At 44.8% G+C, this 22,003-nt stretch overlaps 1 protein-coding gene across 1 annotated transcript in view; it reads left to right on the top strand.

Moving 5' to 3' along the window:
* LOC121271741 (serine/threonine-protein phosphatase 6 regulatory subunit 3-like) overlaps positions 1-22,003 on the top strand; it is a 99,608-nt gene that overhangs the window by 56,753 nt on the left and 20,852 nt on the right. The window contains exons 10-20 of the mRNA XM_041177953.1: positions 957-1,124; positions 2,253-2,317; positions 3,934-4,049; positions 4,805-4,890; positions 5,877-5,966; positions 6,531-6,628; positions 8,939-8,996; positions 9,849-9,982; positions 10,865-10,983; positions 13,132-13,297; positions 15,331-15,440. Of these exons, the coding sequence (XP_041033887.1) occupies positions 957-1,124; positions 2,253-2,317; positions 3,934-4,049; positions 4,805-4,890; positions 5,877-5,966; positions 6,531-6,628; positions 8,939-8,996; positions 9,849-9,982; positions 10,865-10,983; positions 13,132-13,297; positions 15,331-15,440 (1,210 nt within the window). The remainder of the gene's footprint in view (positions 1-956; positions 1,125-2,252; positions 2,318-3,933; positions 4,050-4,804; positions 4,891-5,876; positions 5,967-6,530; positions 6,629-8,938; positions 8,997-9,848; positions 9,983-10,864; positions 10,984-13,131; positions 13,298-15,330; positions 15,441-22,003) is intronic.

The raw sequence follows: 22,003 nt of genomic DNA on the forward strand, positions 1-22,003 counted from the left end.
TTGAAGCATATAAGATCCTGGGAGGTCTGGACAAAGTGGATGTGAAGAGGATGTTTCCTCTTTTGGGAGAATCTAGAACTAGGGGTCAAAAGTAAGGTGTTACCCATTTAAGACAGAGTTGAGAATTTTTTTCTCAGGGTCGTGAGTATTTGGAACTGTTCTTCAAAAGTCTTTGAACATTTTTAAGGTGGAAGTAGATAGATTATTGATAAGCAAGGGAATGAAAAGTGATCAGGATAGGTGGAAATGTGGAGTTGAGGTTAAAATCAGATCAGCCATGATCTTATTAAATGATGGAGCAGGCTCAAGAGGTCGAGTGGCCTATTCCTCCTCGTTACTATGTTGTAAATCTATTTGTGCATCCAAAGCCATAAGTTGTATTATAACAATATGTAGCTCCCCTAACGGCTTACTGGATAAAGGTATTGGCCAGAAGCTAAGCCACATATAGCTGACGTTTCCGTGTTAGTTCCCAGCCTCTTATGCAAAATAATATTAACTGGTCTGCAGTTGATTTATTAAGTTGGCCTCTAGGCCTTGGGCAGGGGACAGAGGTGGACCAACCAGATTCCCACTCTTTGTTGCTACTCATTGACCCCTTGTTGAAAACTGCATGTCTTGGGTATAGGGTCGGCTTTAATGTGGCCCGTATCTGAAAGGTTTGTCTAGACTCATTCGAAAAGGATGGCTGTCGATGGTGTGGAACCACATCCCAATAAGAGGCATTGTCTTCACAAGAATGAGAAAAAGAACAGCAATTATATCTGAGGTAACAGGAGAAAGGCATATGGGGGCATGCTGTGCATATGTTTTATTATAAACCTTTTACCCTTTTTTGTACTAATAGCTGGTCATAGTCTTGTCCAAAGTTTGACCAGTTATCCCAATCTTGCTAAGTGTGTGTTTTCTTATCGTTCCACACTAATGCACTTTTTTTTATGGATCTGCTTCACCAGGATCTCTACTTCAAGTATGTATGGAATAACTTCCTCCATTTGCAAGTGGAGCTGTGTATTAGCACGGCACTGGGGAACCCTCCAGCAGAAGATTGCACTGAAACCAATGTGGAAAATCACACAGAAAACAGCACAGAGTCCACCCGAGAGAACCCACTCATCAAACATGTATGTAAACCTAGTGCTCTTGATGAAGAGGCACACGTTTTTTTAGAATGCATTAAGGAAACTTGGTGCAGTGGTACAGTGGGTTAGGCACTGATGTCTCTCAAATGTAGCCCAGATTGAATGGGATGAAAAATTCCTTTTAATGCTGCCTGTAAAGATCCTAATGTGAAATTATTTTGAGTTCTCAGCTTAACCTAGTAAGGCATATAAATAGAGTGCAAAACTAACAATGTGCAAGTGAATCAGCTTCTCTCACAATTATTTTTTGTTTCATTCATGGGATGTGGTCATCGGTGGCGAGGCCAGCATTTATTGCTCATCCCTAATTGCCCCGAGAAGATGGTAGTGAGCTGCCACCATGAACTGTTGCAGTTTGTATGCCAAAGGCATGAGGTTAGAGTTGGAAGAATGCAGTGTATTTGTAGGATTTAGGAGTGGAAGGGATTGTAGAGATGGGCAGCGGTGAGACCATGGAGGAATTTGAATATATAAAAGAATTTCAGTATCGAGACGGTATAGTATCAGGACCAGGAAATTCTGGAAGCCAGGGATAATGGGTGAACGGGACTTAGTGCAAGTTAGAATACAGGCAGTAGAGTTTTGAGTAAGTTCAAGTTTAAAGGAGTGGGAGATGGGAGACCAGCCAGAAGGTCATTGAAATAGTCATGTTTGGATGTAATAAGTGCATGGCTGAAGGTTTCAGCAGCAAGTAGGCTAAGGCATGGGGCTGAGACAACTGATGTTATGAAGGTGGGAAGTAGATGCTCGTTGTGACGGTGAGGATGTGGGTTGGTAGCTCAGTCATGGGTCAGTTAGGATGCTGAGATTGCGAATAGTCTGGTTCAGTCTGAGACTGTGGCTAAGGAGAGGGATGGAATCGATGGCACGGGAATGTTTTTGAACATTGTTGCGGGCCATGTCAAAAATGATGGCTCCAAGCTGCCCAAAGTTTAATTTGAGAAAATTGCAGCTCACCCAGGATTGGTTGTTGGACAAGCAGGCTGACAACACAAAGGCATCAGAGGGGTCGAGAGATATGGTAGTGAAATAATGCTGGGTATGGTCAGTGTACACGTGGAACCTGAAATCATGAGTTTGATATTTTTCTTGTGTTCTTTTTCCTATCAGCTGTTCCAGAAGTGCCGGTTGCTACACCGAGTAGTGTCAGCCTGGGAAGAAAATGACAAAGTACAGTAAGTATTCAGGAAAACTGAGGGGTGCACAGGCTGTAGCAATAAGAAGAAACAGCAAAAATGTCAATAATCTCCACAGCCCCTTCAACCAGCAGTTGTCTGAGGAAATCTTGACTCAAAACCAAACTTGCTGCACTCCCTTTCTGCCTCTGCCACGCATTTACCTTTAGGAACACTGTGTACCTCAGCTGGGATAGAGATTGAAACCCGTGCTGTTGGCATTATTCTGAACCACATGCTAGCTGTCTAGCCAACTGAACTAGCTGCACCCCCCTCAGCCTCCTTACTTCAGATATTTTGAGGAGCCTTGGCCAGAAAAGTCATCCATTACTGGACTCATAAACCTACTCTCATCCTCTCAATTGCCTCCCTGTGGCTAGCCCTGGGCATGGGTGCTGGATTTAAAGGAAGATCAAGAGGAAGGAGGCTCTGCCCCTATCCCTAACAGAACAACTATCTGCACCTTACATCTTATATCCCCTTCTCATCCTGTGTATGTGATTTGATAGTGATGGACCTTGCTGAAGTCAATTAAATCAACATAGACTGTGGATTGTATCTGAAACCTGGGGGCCTCTGTTCTGTGTTTCCAGTGTTACATCGGACAATGCCCTTATCAAGTAGCCCATTGACTAAGCACCTTATTCCTGCCTTTAAATTCTCTCCTATGTTCCTTGTAACATTAATATAATATTCAGGAGTCTATAACTTTAGTAGTTTGGAATGCCTTGTGTGCCTATTCATCAAGTAGGAAGGGAAATTACCGTATGGAGCTGCTCCCACTTGTTCCCCAGCTTCTGATTATGCAACATGGTGAAAACTGGGTACATCGCCAATCCCTCATCCTGGGAATGCTAGAAGAGAGATCTAAAGAGTGGAGAAAATATGAAATTAATGACTTATTTTGTAAACGTGTAAATCAAGTAAAAGCATGAGCGAGAATGCAAATTCTCTGAAGAAATAATAGCTAATTGCTTTTGCACCTGTTTTGTGAGGAAAGCTAAAAATAGGGCCTTGGAGAAACATTATCCATTACATTCAATCCCACCTCAATGTACAGATGGAATCGCACTTAAACGATGCAGATCTAGAAAGTACCGTGTGAGTCCGTGTTTCATGGGGTGAATCGTAAAGCAGTGACTGTTATTTTGAGCCCTGTGACAGATGGGTAAGCAGCTCGAGTCTGAATTTCCACAACCCGTCTGTCCATTCAGGATACTTTAATTATTTCCCTGTAAGTTCTCTGTCCGTGCAATCATACAGCACAGGAGGAGGCCTGCTTCTGCTCTTTCAGGCGGTGCACTAGGATCATCTTATCCTTTAGGACACTTAGTGACAGATGTCACCAGGTAGAGATCGAGAGTGGAGTCCTAGGTTGTTTTACCCTTCCATAGTCCAGGGGTGGTGAGAGCAGTTGGAGCACTCCCAGCTCCTGGCCATGCTGAGATCAGCTACCTCGGTACAGATTGGGACCTGGGACTTCCTGCTCTGTATGGTTTGCAACACCAGTTGCCTTGCTCGTATGCCATGGGAGGAACTGAGAATTTTTGTTGCTTAATATAAGTGTTTGTGAGTTGAGAGCCTGGCTTACGTCTCTGTTGCTTTTTTTCAATTAGGTCAGAAGGTGGCAGGCGGAAGGGCTACATGGGCCATTTAACAAGGATAGCAAATGCCATGGCACAGAATTCGGAAAATGGTCCTAACCACACTTCAATAGCACAGATGATCAAAGGTAATTTGTTACTTAACCAGAAGAATGTGTAGGATAAAGACTCATCATTAACATCAGACTGATTCACTGCGGTGAATATAGACCCACTCTGGTTTCTCATCATTAACATCAGACTGTGATTCACTGCGGTGAATATAGACCCACTCTGGTTTCTCAGTTCAAAATTGTCTTGCATCAGCTGTGTTGATGGATTAGAATGGGACTGACTGCTTTCATTCTAAAATAGGAATTATTTAGGATTGAAAACTGGTCCCATTGTCCATCCCAATTTTAGCATTTCTAACATCTCCTGGAAAAGTGTTGGTTTCCCTGGAAGTGGATACCTTGCTGTCAGGTAGTGTTCCTGATGGATGGCAAGACCAGTGAATGGCAATCACTGGAATTAACTGTGTATTTGAGCATTGAGTGTCCACGTGACTGACACTGGCATTATGAATTATAATCTTGGAACTAACAGAAGTTAGGAGTTGCAAATTGCTCATGGTGTTTAAATACCAGGTTAGGCAAGAAGTTGTTGGGGGTAAGAAGGAAATTTAGGGGTAAATTTCCTTTGCTCAAAGTGTGAGGGTGACCAGCTTTTAGACTTAACTCATTAAGCAACATGGTGAAAGAAAAAGGTATTAACGGTTGATTAGTTTCTTAAAAGAGAGGAGTCTAAGAGAAATGGAACTGGGTGTGTTTCTCTGACCCTGAAGATTCTTGTGCCAGCTAATGCTGTGCAGAATTCACATAACTGACTTTTGCCTTTGTTTCAGAATTGCCAGATGAAGAGAGGGAGCGATGGGACAAGTTTGTGCTGGGGTCACTCTCTGAAATGAACAAGAAGAATACCGTTGATTTGGTAAGTTTGCATTGTGACAGAGAGTCAGTGACAAGCGTCCAAGCATTGCAGCCACTCTTAACTGAAGATCATCTCGAGTTTCAGTTTCACTCAAGGCACCTTGATATTCCGCAAGGGTTGTCAGCTTTCTGCCCACCTTGCCAACTTGCTGGAACGCAGTGCTGCAGGCGCTGGCAATCCTCCACTACCTCACACTCACGTTAATGTGTAAACCCAGACAAGTGCAGCCCATGGGGAGAATTGCAGGCAGGCTGAATTGTGTGCACAGATGTGCACCTTCCAGCTAGATCACTGGATTGTATCCAGGAGCAGGAACTCTACCTGATTCTGCCTTATAGTTTGCACTGGCCAAAAGTAAATTGTAGACTGATATTAAACAGAACTTAAATTTTGACCTGTTGTTAGGACTGAAATGGAGAGCATTGGGCCAGAGGCTCAGCTGAAATTAGACGTCGGGCACTATCAACATATAGCCAGTGAGCTGTGGGTGCCAGTTGGGTGCCCTGAGGCTGCTCACTGATTCCATGAAGATGAAGTTGTGCCAGCTGCTCCTGGCAGCAGGCCTGAAGAAATCCCTGGGAATGGGAAGAGGGAGGGGCCCTACAACGGGGTCTTAGCCAATGGGCGTGTGCATGCCGCCCGCCTTATTAAACTGGTTATGCATCAACAGATTTCTGTGCCTATATTTTTTTCAGTCCACCTTTGCTGTTATTGATCGTGCAATTAAGAGATGTAACATCCCCTCCAATGCTGTCAGCATTTCCTTCTAGTTCTTGCTTCCCATGGTTAGAGAGTCGTTCTCTTTGACATTGGCTTCTGGTATTCACTGCTTTTGGAAGCCTAACACTGAGAGTCACTTATGACAATCTTGTGTTTTTCAAATGGTTGGCCATTTAATAAGCTAGTATTTTTGGAAAAGGTTTTGACATTATTCCAAAAGCTTTGCTATATTTGTTTTGCAATAATGTTTGACATTTGTGGCTCAGGTAAATATGCGGAACCTGCACTCCTCAAGTGATGACGATGAGAATGATCTAAAAGAATTCAGTTTCCCACAAGAGGCTGTTCTACAGCAGGTATGAACTGGAAGCAACATGGAGCACAATTGATTGAAAATTCTGGGTTATCTCTTTTCCTTTTCCTCCTGTTGGCTTTTTACTCTTTTCGCTCGCTCGCACTCCACTTGTTCTTGCGCCCTCTCTCCAGGCCACAAAAGGTTTAAAAAAAAACGGGGAAAAAAACACACTTTTGTCAAGCAAATAGCTTGACCTCTGGCTGGGTGAATTATTGTCAGCTCTTGGCTGAGCAGGTTTCCTTGAGTTCTGTCCAGTCTCCATGGTTGTTTCAAGTACTCATTTAATGAGATGTTTTGATGGGAGTACATGGCGTCACTATTAAATTTGACGCTTTGTGAGACAGGGAGGGTGGTGGGACCAATGACTCAATTAAGAGTTGGTCCCACAATAGTTTCAGTATAAAGTAACTTAAGCCACAGGATTTACCACTGCTTGCTTCTATTCTGTTGCTCACTTTGGCAAGCCTGTGATTGCCTCTGCATTTTTCAGCTCTGAGTGGTGTCTATAACCTGTCTCTTGCCCATTGTTCCGATTGATGGATGTATCACTGTTGTGTTTTGTCAGGCATTCTCCGACTATCAGATTCAACAGATGACCTCCACCTTCATCGACCAGTTTGGCTTCAATGATGAGGAGTTTGCTGAACAAGAGGAAAGTGTGAAGTGAGTTCTGTTCACTGTTGGTGTAACTGTTTTTGCAAGAGGGAAACCTGGTTTTAGAATTGGGCAAGTCACAGCAGGAAAAGGTTTCGTGCAGGCACTGCGCACAGCAAATTGTTGGACAAAGCAGATCGGAAGCTTTGAATTTCAAGAGGCCTCTTCTTCACCCAGCTACAGGCCCTGCCCTTACACCCATCACCGAGGAGGCCCTGCAACCTTTTCGTCACCTAGCAACAGGAAGAGCATGAAGATGCCAGTATAAAATAAAACATACAACTGTAAAGGGGGTGCAGGAACGTAGGGAACTGGACATATATGTACATAAGTCATTGAAGATGGCAGGACAGGTTGAGAGTGGCTCATGATGCAGGCAATAGTCTAGGCTTTATTAATAGGGTCATGGAACACAAGAGCAAGGAGGGTATGTTGACCTTGTATAAAATAGTTTGGCCTCAGCTGGAATATTATGTCCATTTCTGGGCACCACTCTTTAGGAAGGATATGGAGAGAGTGCGGAAAATGTTCACAAGAACAGTTACAGGAATGGGGGGGCTTCAGTTATAAAGATAGCTTGGAGAAGCTGCGGCTGTTTTCCTCGGAGAAGAGAAAGCTAGGAGGAGACTTGATAGAGGTATTCAAAATCATGAGGGGCCTGGACAGGTAGGGGGGAAACTGTTCCAATTCTTGAAAAGATCGAGAATGAGAGGGCACAGATATTAAGTAATTGGCAAAAGAAGCAAAAGCGATATGAGGAAAAGCTTTTTCCTGCAGCAGAGTGTTAGGGTCTGGAACTTACTGCCTGCGAGTGAGACAGAGGCAGGTTCAATTGAAACATTTAAAAGGGAATTAGACTGTTATTTGAAGAGGAAGAATGTACTGGGTTATGGGGAGAAGCTGGGGGAACGGCACTAGGTGAATTGTTCATTTGGAGAGCTGATGCAGCCATGATAGGCCAAATAGCTAACTCCTGTGCTGTAACAATTCTGTGAAATGGCCAAGTAGGGAAGAAAGGCAGGTAAGGTGATACCTAGCAGCCAAATGCAGAGGTTGCTTAGAGGTTACTTCTATCAGGAAGTGGTAGTGAGAAGAGTGAGAAGGTAAAGGTAAATAACATATCAAGGATAGCCCATGTACGTGACTTATCAGAATCTTGAGAGATGCGGATAATGTGAATTTTCTTTAAATGTGTTGTTTTCGTCATTTTCTCCCCATAATCTTCTGCAAATGTTAACGCATGCTTGCGGTGCCTTTGAACCAACTAAGCATGTGTGAACCTCTCATATACCACTTCATTTAACCACAGTACAAACAGTGCAATTTTTTTTATTCGTTCATGAGATGTGGGTGTCGCTGACTGGACCAGCATTTATTGCCCATCTCTTCACTGTCCTTGTGAAGGTGGTGATGAGCTGCTTTCTTGAACCGCTGCAGTCCATGTGGTGTAGGGACACCCACAGTGCTGTTAGGGACGGAGTTCCAGGATTTTGACCCAGCGACAGTGAAGGAATGGCGATATATTTCCACGCCAACAACACTGACTTTCCAAATCCAGCAGCAATGAGACCACCGCATATTACAGTGCAAATGGTTCTGCACTTTAAATAGGTATAAATACTATCTTGCATTCAACCTTTTGTTGCACACCAAGTACAGGTGTGCTTGAGTTCGGAAGACATGAATTACGATGATTGATGCCTTCATGTAGTGTCCTCGTTGTCCAAATATTACTTAATCATGGCTAATGCCATGATTTCACTATGGGGCAAGACGAGGTGAGTTACCTCAACTGCTACAAAGATTGAACCCACGCTGTTGCCGATATTCTAACCATCTAGCCAACTGAGCTGACTGGCCCCCAAGTTACTAACTAGAAGGCACAAATTTAAGATCAAAGGGAGAGCTGAGAAGAATTTTTTAATATAGTTTTACAAGGACATGGAGGATCCTACCAGAAACATGTTGGAAATAATTGGGAAGAGTTGGTAAATATTTTGAAAAAGAAAAATGTAAGAAAGGATGTAGGCAAAGGGCAGGGCAATTAACCTGTAACCTCTCACCTCACAGACACAGTGGTATCCTCCTCTGCTGTAAGGCTTTACGATTTATGTCACTTTCCAATGGTGCATATTTAAATGTGAAGTCACCATTTTGCTATTGCCAGCAGCCTCAAGGTTTCTTTATATAAGTCTCCTTATGTTCAATTGGTTTAAGAAATTATTTTTACCTAAGGTAACTTTTCTTGTGCAGTATTGAAGTCCACTTCCCTTTTCAAAAAGGTGAACGTTTACGCTTTGTTTCCTATTTGGTTAACAGTTCCCCATTTGAGAGAGCAGCAAACATTAGCTTTGTGTTCGATGCCAACAGCGACAGCGTGAGTATAGCTCATTCTTAATGCATTAACGATGCCACCACTAACGTAATGTGCACATTCCTCTGGCCCAGATATTCCACCCTCAGACCTGGGTGAATTCGGGCTTTAAGAGAGGAAATGGGTTTTTTTTTAACTCCTCCTGCGTGGAAAGTTGTGAGAATTTATGATGAGACCTGGCTTTAATGAACTGCAATTGTGCAGCGCTTTCCCTAATCGCTTTCTGGCCCTTAATTGTACTCACCTGGCATTTGTATTTACTATAATTTAACATGGAAAACGTCTTAATTTTTTCTCACCTTTTCTAACCTCCCATGTTTTCCAACACGGGCATGCTGAGATACAGTTCTGAAGATGCTAGTAGCCTTTGCATAACTGAGGCAAATGACCATTATTTGTGTGCAAGCCCAGACAGTGAGTGGCATTGGAGCCATTCAACTGCAGAGGCATTGCAGCCAAGCATCCATATTACGTGTGTTTTCCAACAGCCATCACTGGGTGGCAGTCAAGAGCACCCAAGGTGATTTATCTCCTGCCCTCATCACCTGAGGTGCCTTCAGACCAGTTCTGGCACCTCTTCTGCCACAGGTTAAAACGTGAGCCTTCTTGGTCTGTACAGCTAGTCACGGGGATGCGTGTCTTTACATACTGATTCATCAGCGGAGCAAGCAAGAAACTTTAATCCTTAACTATGAATGGCCGGCACTGAAAATCTGACTCTTACAAGGCATTACGTTATTTCAATTAACAGCAAACCCACTTATCCAATAGAAACATTCCTCAGTTTAAATATTTATGCAACCGGACCGATTTCAAAACTCGCATGCAAGCGTAATTTTCTTTTTCGTTTCTCAGCCAAACACGAACCTGTTCGAGGAATGTTGGAAGGAGCGAATACGACAGTTCAACGATGACGAGGGCTCAGACGAAGATGATGTATGGCAGGAAAAGGACCTGCGTTTTGCAACAGATGCACCACGTGCGCCAAGGTACGGGCTGGGGTTTGTCAGAGAGATTTCCTACCCTGCACTCCTGAGTGCAGTGTGGTACAGTTCCACAAGCTGGGTTCAATAAACTCCACTTGTCAACTTAGACAGCAAGTGGGGAGACGGTGGTGTAGTGGTAATGTCACTGGGCACGAAACCCAGAGGCCCAGACTAAAACCCTGGGGACATGGGATTGAATCCCGCCACGACAGCTGATGGGATTTGAATTCAAATAATGAGTTCAATTGATTAACAAAAAATCTGGAATTGAATGCTAGTGCCACGAAACTCTCATCGGTTGTTGTAAAAAACCATGTAGTTTGCTAATGTACCTTAGGGAAGCAAATTTGCCATCCTTACCCGGTCTGGCCGACATGCGACTGCAGACCCAGAGCAGCGTGGTTGACTCTTAACTGCCCTTTGAAATAGCCTAGCAAGCCCCTCAGTCCAAGGGCAGTTAGGGATGGCAGTAAATGCTGGCCTTGGCAGCGGCACCCACATCCCATGAAGGAACAAAAAAAAGTGGCTTGGTCACTGTGGGAGTGTGTCTTGGCCAAACTCAACCCTGTCCTCATTCGATATTTGCTCATCATCACTTTCTAGCAGGGGCACTGGGTATTGATAAGTGATGGGAAGCTGATTTCCACCCCTTCCCCTCGCACAGTCTGCACATTTGTCATCTCAGCTGAGATCACCCAACTCAACACAGATAGTGATCATCTTTGGAATCTTCCTGGTCAATTGCACCATTCCACACATTTATTATCTCTTTGAACCACCTGGAAAGCAGATTCATCAGTTATTAATGCTCTATTATTACAGCCTGAAACACAACAAAAAGCATGCACCAACACCACATCTTAATTTCTTGTATGCATGTTGCAGAAGCTCTGGCAGTACAGACAGTGAAGGAAGCAGAGACTCTGAAGAGGACGATGACGATGAGGGGGGACAGAGCACCATAAAGCCCACAGACGAGAAAGTGGAGTTAGATCCAAATAAAGGTAAGTGAATGTTGAGGTTTTGCTCCTTTTACAATGGAGCAAAAACTATTATTCAAAGTGGCAATTTCTCATCGGTGCCCATCGGCCAGAGTCTTATGGAAAACACAACCGGTGCAAGCAACCCACTGTGAATTGCAAATCAGCACTCATTGTGGTGATCTCTTATGGCCATTTATGTAAAGAAGTGAGTGAGAGAGACTCGATTTGATTTCTGTAGGAGCAATTCTACAGAAGCATGGGGCTTTGGACTTTTCCTCATGGAACGGTCGCCACTACCTGTCCCCATCCTGCAAGAAAGATCATACGTTTTGTTTTATGCTTTTGCACCCTTCAAGATGAGGAATGTTTGTGCTCGTAAACTGACCTCTTTCGTTTCAAAGGCCCTAACATCTGCTTCAGAAACTCCCAGGTTGGATAGAAAGTATCGAGGTGCAGGAGGAAAAAATCCATCACAGTATTGGCTTGGCTTAGTCAGTGACACGTCAGAGATCAGAAGGCTCATTTCAACCACGTTGTCTAAGCCAGTGGTATTCACTAGAAAAAATAGTGAGGGTCAATTGGCATTTAGTAAATTTTAATTGGGCTGTAAGTAAATTTATAGACTTGTTGCGATTTATTTCTTCAAAAAGATACCTTGGTGCATAAAACACAAAAAATGATTTTAAAAGACACAGGATGCCAAGTGTGATCTAACCAAGCTTCAATCTGCATTGAGCATAATTTCTCAACTTGATACAGCTAATCATCCTTTAGCCCTCTTAATGTGCCCTAAAAGACGGCATGCTAAATGAAGCATGCTGAACAAAAATCACTTTCCTGTAAGGAAACGGGGGGAGGCAGTGGGACAGTGGTTTTGTCGCTGGACTAGTAATCCAGAGACCCAGGGCCTCTGGGGACCTGGGTTCCAATCCTGCCACAGCAAATGGTGGGATTTGAATTCAATAAAAATCTTTTGGAATTAAAAGTCTAATGATGACCATGAAACCATTGTCAATTGTGGTAAAAGCCCATCGGTTTACTAATGTCCTTTAGAGAAGGAAATCTGCCGTCCTTACCTGGTCTGGCCCATATGTGACTCCAGACCACAGCAATGGCCTCTGAACGAGGGATTAGGGATGGGCGATAAATGCTGGCCTAGCCAGTGACACCCACACCCCATGAATGAATTTTTAAAAATGTAATAAGGATGGGTTATGTTCCTGATCTGTAATTTTTACATCAAAATCCTATTGGCTGCCTTAAAGCTAACTGGCCCAAAAATTCTCTGAATTATTAATAACTTATTTGCTTTTAAATTACCAACTCTTAATAACTTACTAACTCTTTCAACTTACTCCTGGTCGCTGATTCCCGCAGCTAGTTTGCTGCCTCTCTCAGCTCTCCACTTACCTCCCTGAACCTTCATTGTGAGTAAGGGTTTGGGAGAGGGGCATACGAGGGAGAGAGAGGGACTACGGGTGGGAGGGTTGGGGAGGGAAGTGGTGAGCAGGAGGATTGGGGAGTGAGGCAATGAGCAGGATGGTCAGAGAGGGAGGTAATGAGTGGGAAGAAAGCAGGAGGAGTTGGAGATCAGAAGGGTCAGTGAGTGGGTCATATTGTGAATACCACTGGCCTGAGCTGAAGCTTCAGTGCAATCCGGAGTGAGTGCTGTATTGTCGGAAGAGACCTTTTTAAGCCAGAACTGAGTCCAGTGCCATCCTCAACTGATGTGTGTACACATGCATGCAAACATATACTTTAAATTAGGTTCTTAGGAAAGTACAAATCCTAACACATGTAGGTGTGCAATCCTGAATGTATTTCATGAAGCTATAATATGTACAGATATGTATCACTTTATAAACTACCATGCTTACGTCTACGTTCTAGGATTATGGGCACCCACAAGATGAACTTGAAACAGTTACAAGATTCTTGCCAGTGCTGCAGTTACCTCAGCAGAGATGAGGAATTGAACGTGGGAAATTCTGGTTCAGTTCGGCACTGCTTTAAATTAGGGAAGCTGTGTCTAATGTGGGTTGTTACTGTTCCCTATATTATAGCACTAACAACACTTCGGAAGTACTATGTTATCTGTAGAGTGCTTTGCGACATATACAATGGTCATGAAAAGCACTATGTAAGTGGATGTTTTAATTTGGTTTTCAGAAGCCGGTTGGACGGCGAATTTTGATGCCGTGCCTATAACAAATACGAGTGCCAGCCAGAGTGTTGCAGATGCTGGATTTAGCGCATGGGACAACACAGAACCTGCTACGTCACCACCCCCAATAGAAGGATGGGCAGTATTTGCCAGCTTTGCCTCCCAGGCAGGGTAAGTAACTCAACTACAAGGGACTTTTGTTTCAATCGTTTCCCCTTCTCTTCCTTCTCGAAGGAACTCAGTTGTGTGAAGACACAGTAATCCTTGTACTAATGACCTTTCAGTGCCTATCCTAAGTAGTTGTTCTTTATGTATGAACCTAGATCATATAACTGGCTGATTGCCTGTAGAGGGTATCACAGCAATGCCAGATTCTGCCCTCCCCCAATGTCTACCTATGCACTTTCCAACGGGGTAAAGACTGAACATGAGTTAACTTTTTCTTTCATCCCATCGTCTGCTAAGATCAGCATGCTTTGGCACAGATTGGTGATCTAACCCAGCATTGTGGCATGTAAGTCTCAGAGCTAAACCTGGTCAAATGTCTTTATGCCTTTGGTTGAGCTCCTAGGAAAGAACATCATCTTCATGAATGGTGAGGTGGCACAGCGTGTTGCACAATGCAGAGTAGCTGAGCTGAGCTTCTGACTTTATATCATCTTCATCACAAGACTGTCGACTTTCATATCCTGTAATATCACCCATTTCCGACCCAGCTAAACCCCTCATTCGTGCTTTGCTCTCTCCACACTCAAATACTGCAATACCCACTTAGCTGACCTCCCTCTCTCCCCCTTGCCCTCCATAAACTTGAGCTCATCCAAAACTGTATCCAAACTCATACCATCCCTTTCGAGCATCATCTCTGTGCTTGCTGACCAACTTAGTCTCCAGCCCACCAAACATTATGATTTTAAAAATTCTCCTCATATTTAAATCCCTCCATGACCTTGCCCCTCCTGACTCTGCAACCTCCTCTAGCTGCATATCCCACTGAGAGCTCAACATTACTCCAACTCTGGCCTCTTGTGCATTCCCTGGTCCCTGTGCTCCACCATTGGCTGTCATGTCTTTGGCTCTATCTGGTTTCTAAGCTCTGGATTCCTGTCTGTAAACTTTTCTTCCCCTCCATCTTTCTCTCCTCCTTTAAGACTGATTAAAACCTTCTTTGATAAATGTTTAGTGCCCTGTCCTAATGTTGTCTCCTCTGCTTCAGTGTCAGTTTTTGTTTGATTACACACCAGTAAAGTACTTTGGAACATTTTACAATATTAAGGGTGACAATGGGACATGTATTCAGCCTTGAACAGACTGCTGTGGAGATGGAGGGGAAACTGGAGAAGTACAGCACTGTCACCACTTTAACGTTGATAATAAAGTAAAACAATATTAAGTGAGTCGATGTTAAATAAGGAACTTACTGTAGGTTGACCCTGGCTCACTTACGCACCCTGCAATCAGCCCAAGTGGCACTGGCAAAACAGCACTACCTAAAAACAGTATGTACTGTTGCAGGCACAAAGAAAATGAATAATCAGATATGTCTAATAAGGGAAGGTGGATTTTGGAAATGGATTAGTGGTGAATAACCCATTTGATAGATATCTACAACTGTCTGGAGGGGACAGGCCAGTGGTAGAGTTGCAGCAGGCTCTCTACTCCAGAGTAGGAAGGGAAATAGTCCATCAGGTTGCTCGATCCGGATCACTGGTCACTAACCTCACATGGATAGTCTGCTTCTGTTGCTGATGGTTGAGAATGGAATTGGGTCAGCTGCAATGCTCTCCGCGGTTGAATAATATTCCTATGGCTGTGGATTTGCACATGTGGAATGGCCAATTTTACTGAGGTTGTGGAAGACTTGTTGCCCAGTACAAGTACTTCATTGGATGAGGAGGGGGGTGGTAGGGGTGTGAACAGGAGAAAAAGAAATGTTTGGGACTTTTGCATGATGAGACTCAAATTACCTAAGTGTGTCTGTGACAACACCAAATTTGGGCCTTAGACCATGCCAATTTTGAGCTGATTGTAGCATTACCTTGATAGCCCAGGGTCAACCAGAGTGTCTGTGCCATCCCTCCATCTGAAGGGGGAAGGAGAGCCAAGTAAAATAGCAATGGGAGCCCCAAGAACAATTTTGAGGGAAAAGTTGCAGCAGTTGTGCCCAGCCAAGCTTCAGTTAATTGGAATATAATTTCTTTCAGCCCCTCTGGACGCTTGCGAACAAACTCTCCTGTATCAATGGAAACAAATTCTGCTCCCGTGGATGAGCTCCAGAGTAGTGGTGACGGACACAGCAAAACAGTAGAAACAAGTGAGTATTGTGCAGCAAAGTTCAATACAGCATAGTTCAAGATTTCAGACTAACCTAGAGTTCCAATAAGCCAAATTGATCTTTTTCCGAATCATTGTATGTACATTTCCAATCAAGCAAGCTCCCCTTCCTGTTGTACACAGGATTTCAGTGGATCTCGCACGTTCCTGTCCAGCTGTCTTCCACGTGGGATAACAGCAACAGACTACGGGGCACGGTCTCCCTTATAACATGTGGGAAGTTGCATAGGAATAGGAACAGGAGTAAGCCATTCAGCTCCTCATGCCTGTTCCTCCATTCATTTAGATTGTGGCTGATCTGTATCTTCACTTACCTGCCTTAGTTCCACATTTTTAATACTCTTGCCTAACAATCTGTTTTGAAAATTTTGATTGTCAACACTCCGCCGCCCCACCCGCCCCCCCGCCACCCCGGCAGCTATTTTATGGGGGAAAGAGTTCCAGATTTCCACTCCCTTTTGTGTTCAGAAGTGCTTCTTAACGTTACACCTGAACAACCTAGCTCTCATTTTAAGGGTATGCTCAGCCCTTGCTCTGGACTTTGCTAACAAAGGAAATAGTTTCCCTCATCTACCCCATCAACCCCTTGAATCATTTTATACACCTCAAATAGATCACCATTTTTTTTTTACACTCAATGGAATAAAATCTTTTTTTTTTTCACAGGTAGCGGGCAATGCTGGCAAGGGCAGCATTTGTTGCCTATCCCTGATTGTCCTCGAGAAGGTAGTGGTTTATGTAACCGGCCCTAACCTAACCCTTTTAGCCCAGTTTGTACAGTTTTATTCTACTGTCTCACGCAAACATGTTTGTGCTACCAAGACTGTTGCCAAACATTCATTCCTCTGAACTATTAATTGTCCTTTGCTGCACGACTGTGGGTGTTTCTGTGCCTCAAGTCAGAAATGTTATTTAATTTCCTCACTGAGTGCGTTAAGCCGCCAGGATAGCAGCCGAGTGTCAGTGTGGCAAAAATGGAATTTTGTTTTTTACTTGTGCCTTAATTTTTTTTTTACCTCAGGGCAAAAGATATAAAAATGTGCCACTGATTTGTTTTGCATAAGGTATTGCTGCAAATAGTCACACTACTTGTGCCTAAGAATGTAAATAACACTTCAGGTTTGGGTGGAGTCTTGCATCCGATTTGTGCATATTATTCTTAGCTTATAAACTATTTTTAAAATATATATAAATCATACAAAGGTATTTGTACAAGATTTGAATACTACACCCATAGCGAGGAGAGACTTCCACCACCTCTCTCATACTCCCAAATAGAACTGCTAAAGAAGGCTTACCTTGACATGATTCCATCTAGTCTCACTGCACCAGTTTCTCATGTTCTTTTTACCTGTGTTTTCTTTATTTTCTTTCTCTACCAATGTTGCTAGTCAATGCTCCTCTAACCTCTCTTTCCCAGAAAGAAGGACCTTCATTTATATTGTGCCTTTCACAACCTCAGGATGTCCCAAATGCATCGCAGCCAATTAAGTGCTTATGAAGTGCAGTCACTGTTTTGGGCTGTAGTTGTGCCATTCCCCCCATATTACTTACCCTCTTTCTGTTCTCATGTTGGCATCAACACCCACTGCACCATTCCCTACAGTGGCTTAGCCTCTCCCAGTTCTTAAAAACCATTCAACTGCAGTATTTTCACCCTTATAAGAACATAAGAGATAGGAGCAGGAGAGGCCCATTTGGCCTATAGATGCTACTCTGCTGTTCAGTAAGATCATGGCTGATCTTATTGTGGCCTTAACTCCTGCACCCTCATAATCTTTGATTGTCTTTAGATCAAAAAGCTGTTTAACTCAGCCTTGAATATGTTCAGTGGCCCAGCCTCCACTGCTCTCTGGTTAAGAGAATTCCAAAGACTAACAACCCCCTGAGGGAAGAAATTCATCCCCTTAAATCGGAGATCTCTTATTTTATACTATGCCACCTAGTTCTAGATCTCCCCCATGAGAGGAGACACCCTCACAGCATCTACCCTGTCAAAGCCCCCTCCAAATCTTATGTTTCAATAAGATCACCTCTCATTCTTTGAAACTCCATTGAGTATAGGCTCAACCTGCTCAACCTTTCCTCATAAGACAAACCCTTCATCCCAGGAATTGAACTTTTAAAATCCAGCCCTCGACTACCAGGTGCCTACATGGGAGGCGATGGCATAGTGCTATTGTCACTGGGCCAGTAATCCAGAGACCCAGGGTAATGACCCCGGTTTGAACCCCGCCACGGCAGATGGTGGAATCTGAATTCAGTAAAAATCTAGAATTAAAAGCCTCCAACGATGATTGTGAAACCATTATCAATTGTTCTGGTTCACAAATGCCTTTTAGGGAAGGAAATCTGTCATCGTTACATAGCTCGACCTAAATGTTACTCCAGACCCACGACACTGTGGTTGACTCTTAAATGCCCTCTGAAATGGCCTAGCAAGCTACTCAGTTGTAACAAACCACTACAAAGTCACAAAAAGGAATGAAACCTGACAGACCACCCGTCAACGACAACGGTAATCGCAGCCCTGTCAACCCCGCAAAGCCCTCCTTACTAACATCTGGGGGCTAGTGCCAAAATTGGGAGAGCTGTCTCACAGACTAGGCAAGCAACAGCCTGACATAGTCACCCTCAGAATCATATCTTACAGATAATGTCCCAGACACCACCATCACCATCCCTGGGTATGTCCTGTCCCACCTGCAGGACAGATCCAGCAGAAGTGGCGGCACAGTGGTAAACAGTCAGGAGGGAGTTGCCCTGGGAGTCCTCAACATCGACTTTGGACCCCACGAAGTCTCACGGCATCAGGTCAAACGTGGGCAAGAAAACCTCCTGCTGATTACCACGTACTGCCGTCCCTCAGCTGATGAATCAGTGCTCCTCCATATTGAACACCACTTGGAGGAAGCACTGAGGGTGGAAAGGGAGCAGAATGTACTCTGGGTGGGGGACCTCAATGTCCATCACCACAAGTGGCTCGGTAGCAGCACTACTGACCGAGCTGGCCGAGTCCTAAATGACATAGGTGCTAGACTGGGCAGGTGGGGAGGGAACAACAAGAGGGAAAAACACACTTGACCTCACTCTCACCAACCTGCCTGCCACAGATGCACCTGTCCATGACAGTATGGGCAGGAGTGACCACCACACAGTTGTTGTGGAGACGAGGTCCCACATTGATGATACCCTCCATTGTTAAAAACAAAAAAACTGCGGATGCTGGAAATCCAAAACAAAAACAAAAACAGAATTACCTGGAAAATCTCAGCAGGTCTGGCAGCATCGGCGGAGAAGAAAAGAGTTGACGTTTCGAGTCCTCATGACCCTTCGACAGAACTTGAGTTTGAGTCCAAGAAAGAGTTGAAATATAAGCTGGTTTAAGGTGTGTGTGTGGGGGGCGGAGAGAGAGAGAGAGAGAGAGGTGGAGGTGGGGTGTGGTTGTAGGGACAAACAAGCAGTGATAGAGGCAGATCATCAAAAGATGTCAACAACAATGGTACAGAAGAACACATAGGTGTTAAAGTTAAAGTTGGTGATATTATCTAAATGAATGTGCTAATTAAGAATGGATGGTAGGGCACTCAAGGTATAGCTCTAGTGGGGGTGTTTTTTTTTTAAAAAATAATGGAAATAGGTGGGAAAAGGAAAATCTTTATAATTTATTGGAAAAAAAAAGGAAGGGGGAAACAAAAAGGGGGTGGGGATGGGGGAGGGAGCTCACGACCTAAAGTTGTTGAATTCAGTATTCAGTCCGGAAGGCTGTAAAGTGCCTAGTCGGAAGATGAGGAGGTGTTGTTCCTCCAGTTTGCGTTGGGCTTCACTGGAACAATGCAGCAAGCCAAGGACAGACATGTGGGCAAGAGAGCAGGGTGGAGTGTTAAAATGGCAAGCGACAGGGAGGTTTGGGTCATTCTTGCGGACAGACCGCAGGTGTTCTGCAAAGCGGTCGCCCAGTTTACGTTTGGTCTCTCCAATGTAGAGGAGACCACATTAGGAGCAACGAATGCAGTAGACTAAGTTGGGGGAAATGCAAGTGAAATGCTGCTTCACTTGAAAGGAGTGTTTGGGTCCTTGGACGGTGAGGAGAGAGGAAGTGAAGGGGCAGGTGTTGCATCTTTTGCGTGGGCATGGGGAAGTGCCATAGGAGGGGGTTGAGGAGTAGGGGGTGATGGAGGAGTGGACCAGGGTGTCCCGGAGGGAGCGATCCCTACGGAATGCCGATAAGGGGAGTGAAGGGAAGATGTGTTTGGTGGTGGCATCATGCTGGAGTTGGCGGAAATGGCGGAAGATGATCCTTTGAATGCGGAGGCTGGTGGGGTGATAAGTGAGGACAAGGGGGACCCTATCATGTTTCTGGGATGGAGGAGAAGGCGTGAGGGCGGATGCGCGGGAGATGGGCCGGACACGGTTGAGGGCCCTGTCAACGACCGTGGGTGGAAAACCTCGGTTAAGGAAGAAGGAGGACATGTCAGAGGAACTGTTTTTGAAGGTAACATCATCGGAACAGATGCGACAGAGGCGAAGGAACTGAGAGAATGGGATGGAGTCCTTACAGGAAGCGGGGTGTGAGGAGCTGTAGTCGAGATAGCTGTGGGAATCGGTGGGTTTGTAATGGATATTGGTGGACGGTCTATCACCAGAGATTGAGACAGAGAGGTCAAGGAAGGGAAGTGTCAGAGATGGACCACGTGAAAATGATGGAGGGGTGGAAATTGGAAGCAAAATTAATAAATTTTTCCAAGTCCCGATGAGAGCATGAAGCGGCACCGAAGTAATCATCGATGTACCGGAGAAAGAGTTGTGAAAGGGGGCCGGAGTAGGACTGGAACAAGGAATGTTCCACATATCCCATAAAGAGACAGGCATAGCTAGGGCCCATGCGGGTACCCATAGCCACACCTTTTATTTGGAGGAAGTGAGAGGAGTTGAAGGAGAAATTGTTCAGCGTGAGAACAAGTTCAGCCAGACGGAGGAGAGTAGTGGTGGATGGGGATTGTTCGGGCCTCTGTTCGAGGAAGAAGCTAAGGGCCCTCAGACCATCCTGGTGGGGGATGGAGGTGTAGAGGGATTGGACGTCCATGGTGAAGAGGAAGCGGTTGGGGCCAGGGAACTGGAAATTGTTGATGTGACATAAGGTGTCAGAGGAATCACGGATGTAGGTGGGAAGGGACTGGACAAGGGGAGAGAGAAGGGAGTCAAGATAATGAGAAATACCCTCCATTGTGTTGTGTGGCATTACCAATGTGCTAAATGGGATAGATTTCGAACAGATCTAGCAACTCCATGAGGCGCTGTGGGCCATCAGCAGCAGCAGAATTGTACTCAACCACAATCTGTGACCTCATGGCCTGGCAAATCCCCCACTGTACCATTACCATTGAGCCAGGGGATCATTCTGCTCCCTTTCCACCCTCAGTGCTTCCTCCAAGTGGTGTTCAACATGGAGGAGCACTGATTCATCAGCTGAGGGAGGGCAGTACGTGCAGAGAGTGCAGGAGGGCATGCCAGAATCAGCACCAGACATACCTAAAAGTGAGGTTTCAACCGGGTGAAGCTATAACACTTGTGTGCCAAACAGCGTAAGCAGCAAGTGATAGACTGAGCTAAGCGATCCCACAACCAACAGATCAAATCTAAGCTCTGCAGTCCTGCCACATCCAATCATGAATGATGGTGGACAATTAAACAGCTCACTGGAGGAGGAGGCTCCCCAAATATCCACATCCTCAATGATGGAGGAGCCCAAGACATCAGTGCAAATGATAAGGCTGAAACATTTACAATAATCTTCAACCAGAAGTGCCAAGTGGATGATCTATCTTGGCCTCCTCCGGAGGTCCCCAGCAACACAGATGCCAGTCTTCAGCCAATTTGATTCACTCCACCTGATGTCAAGAAATGGCTGAAGGCACTGGATACTGCAAAGGCTATGGGCCCTGATAATATTCTGGTAATAGTATTGAAGACTTGTGCTCCAGAACTTGACGTGCCCCTAGTCAAGCTGCATCAGTACAGCTACAACAGTGGCATCTACCCGACTATGTGGAACATTGCCCAGATATGCCCTGTACACAAAAAACAGGACCAATCCATCCCAGCCAATTACTGTCCCATCAGTCTACTCTTGATCATCAAGAAAGTAATGGAGGGGGTCATCAGCAGTGCTATCAAGCGGCACTTGCTTAGCAATAACCTGCTCATTGATGCCCATTTTGGGTTCCGTCAGGGCCACTCAGTTCCTGACCTCATTACAGCCTTGGTTCAAGCATGGACAAAAGAGCTGAACTCCAGAGGTGAAGTGAGAGTGACTGCCCTTGACATCAAGGCAGCATTTGACTGACTGTGGCATCAAGGAGCCCCAGCAAACCTGGAGTCAAGGAGAATCAGGGGGAAAACTCTCTGCTGGTTGGCATCATACCTAGAACAAACGAAGATTGTTGTGGTTGCTGGAGGTCAGTCATCTTGGCTCCAGGACATCACTGTAGGTTTCTCAGGGTAGTGTCCTTGGCCCAACCATCTTCAGCTGCTTCATCAATG

This window comes from Carcharodon carcharias, chromosome 31 (genome assembly GCF_017639515.1).
Source record: "Carcharodon carcharias isolate sCarCar2 chromosome 31, sCarCar2.pri, whole genome shotgun sequence".
NCBI classification, from domain to species: Eukaryota; Metazoa; Chordata; class Chondrichthyes; order Lamniformes; family Lamnidae; genus Carcharodon; species Carcharodon carcharias.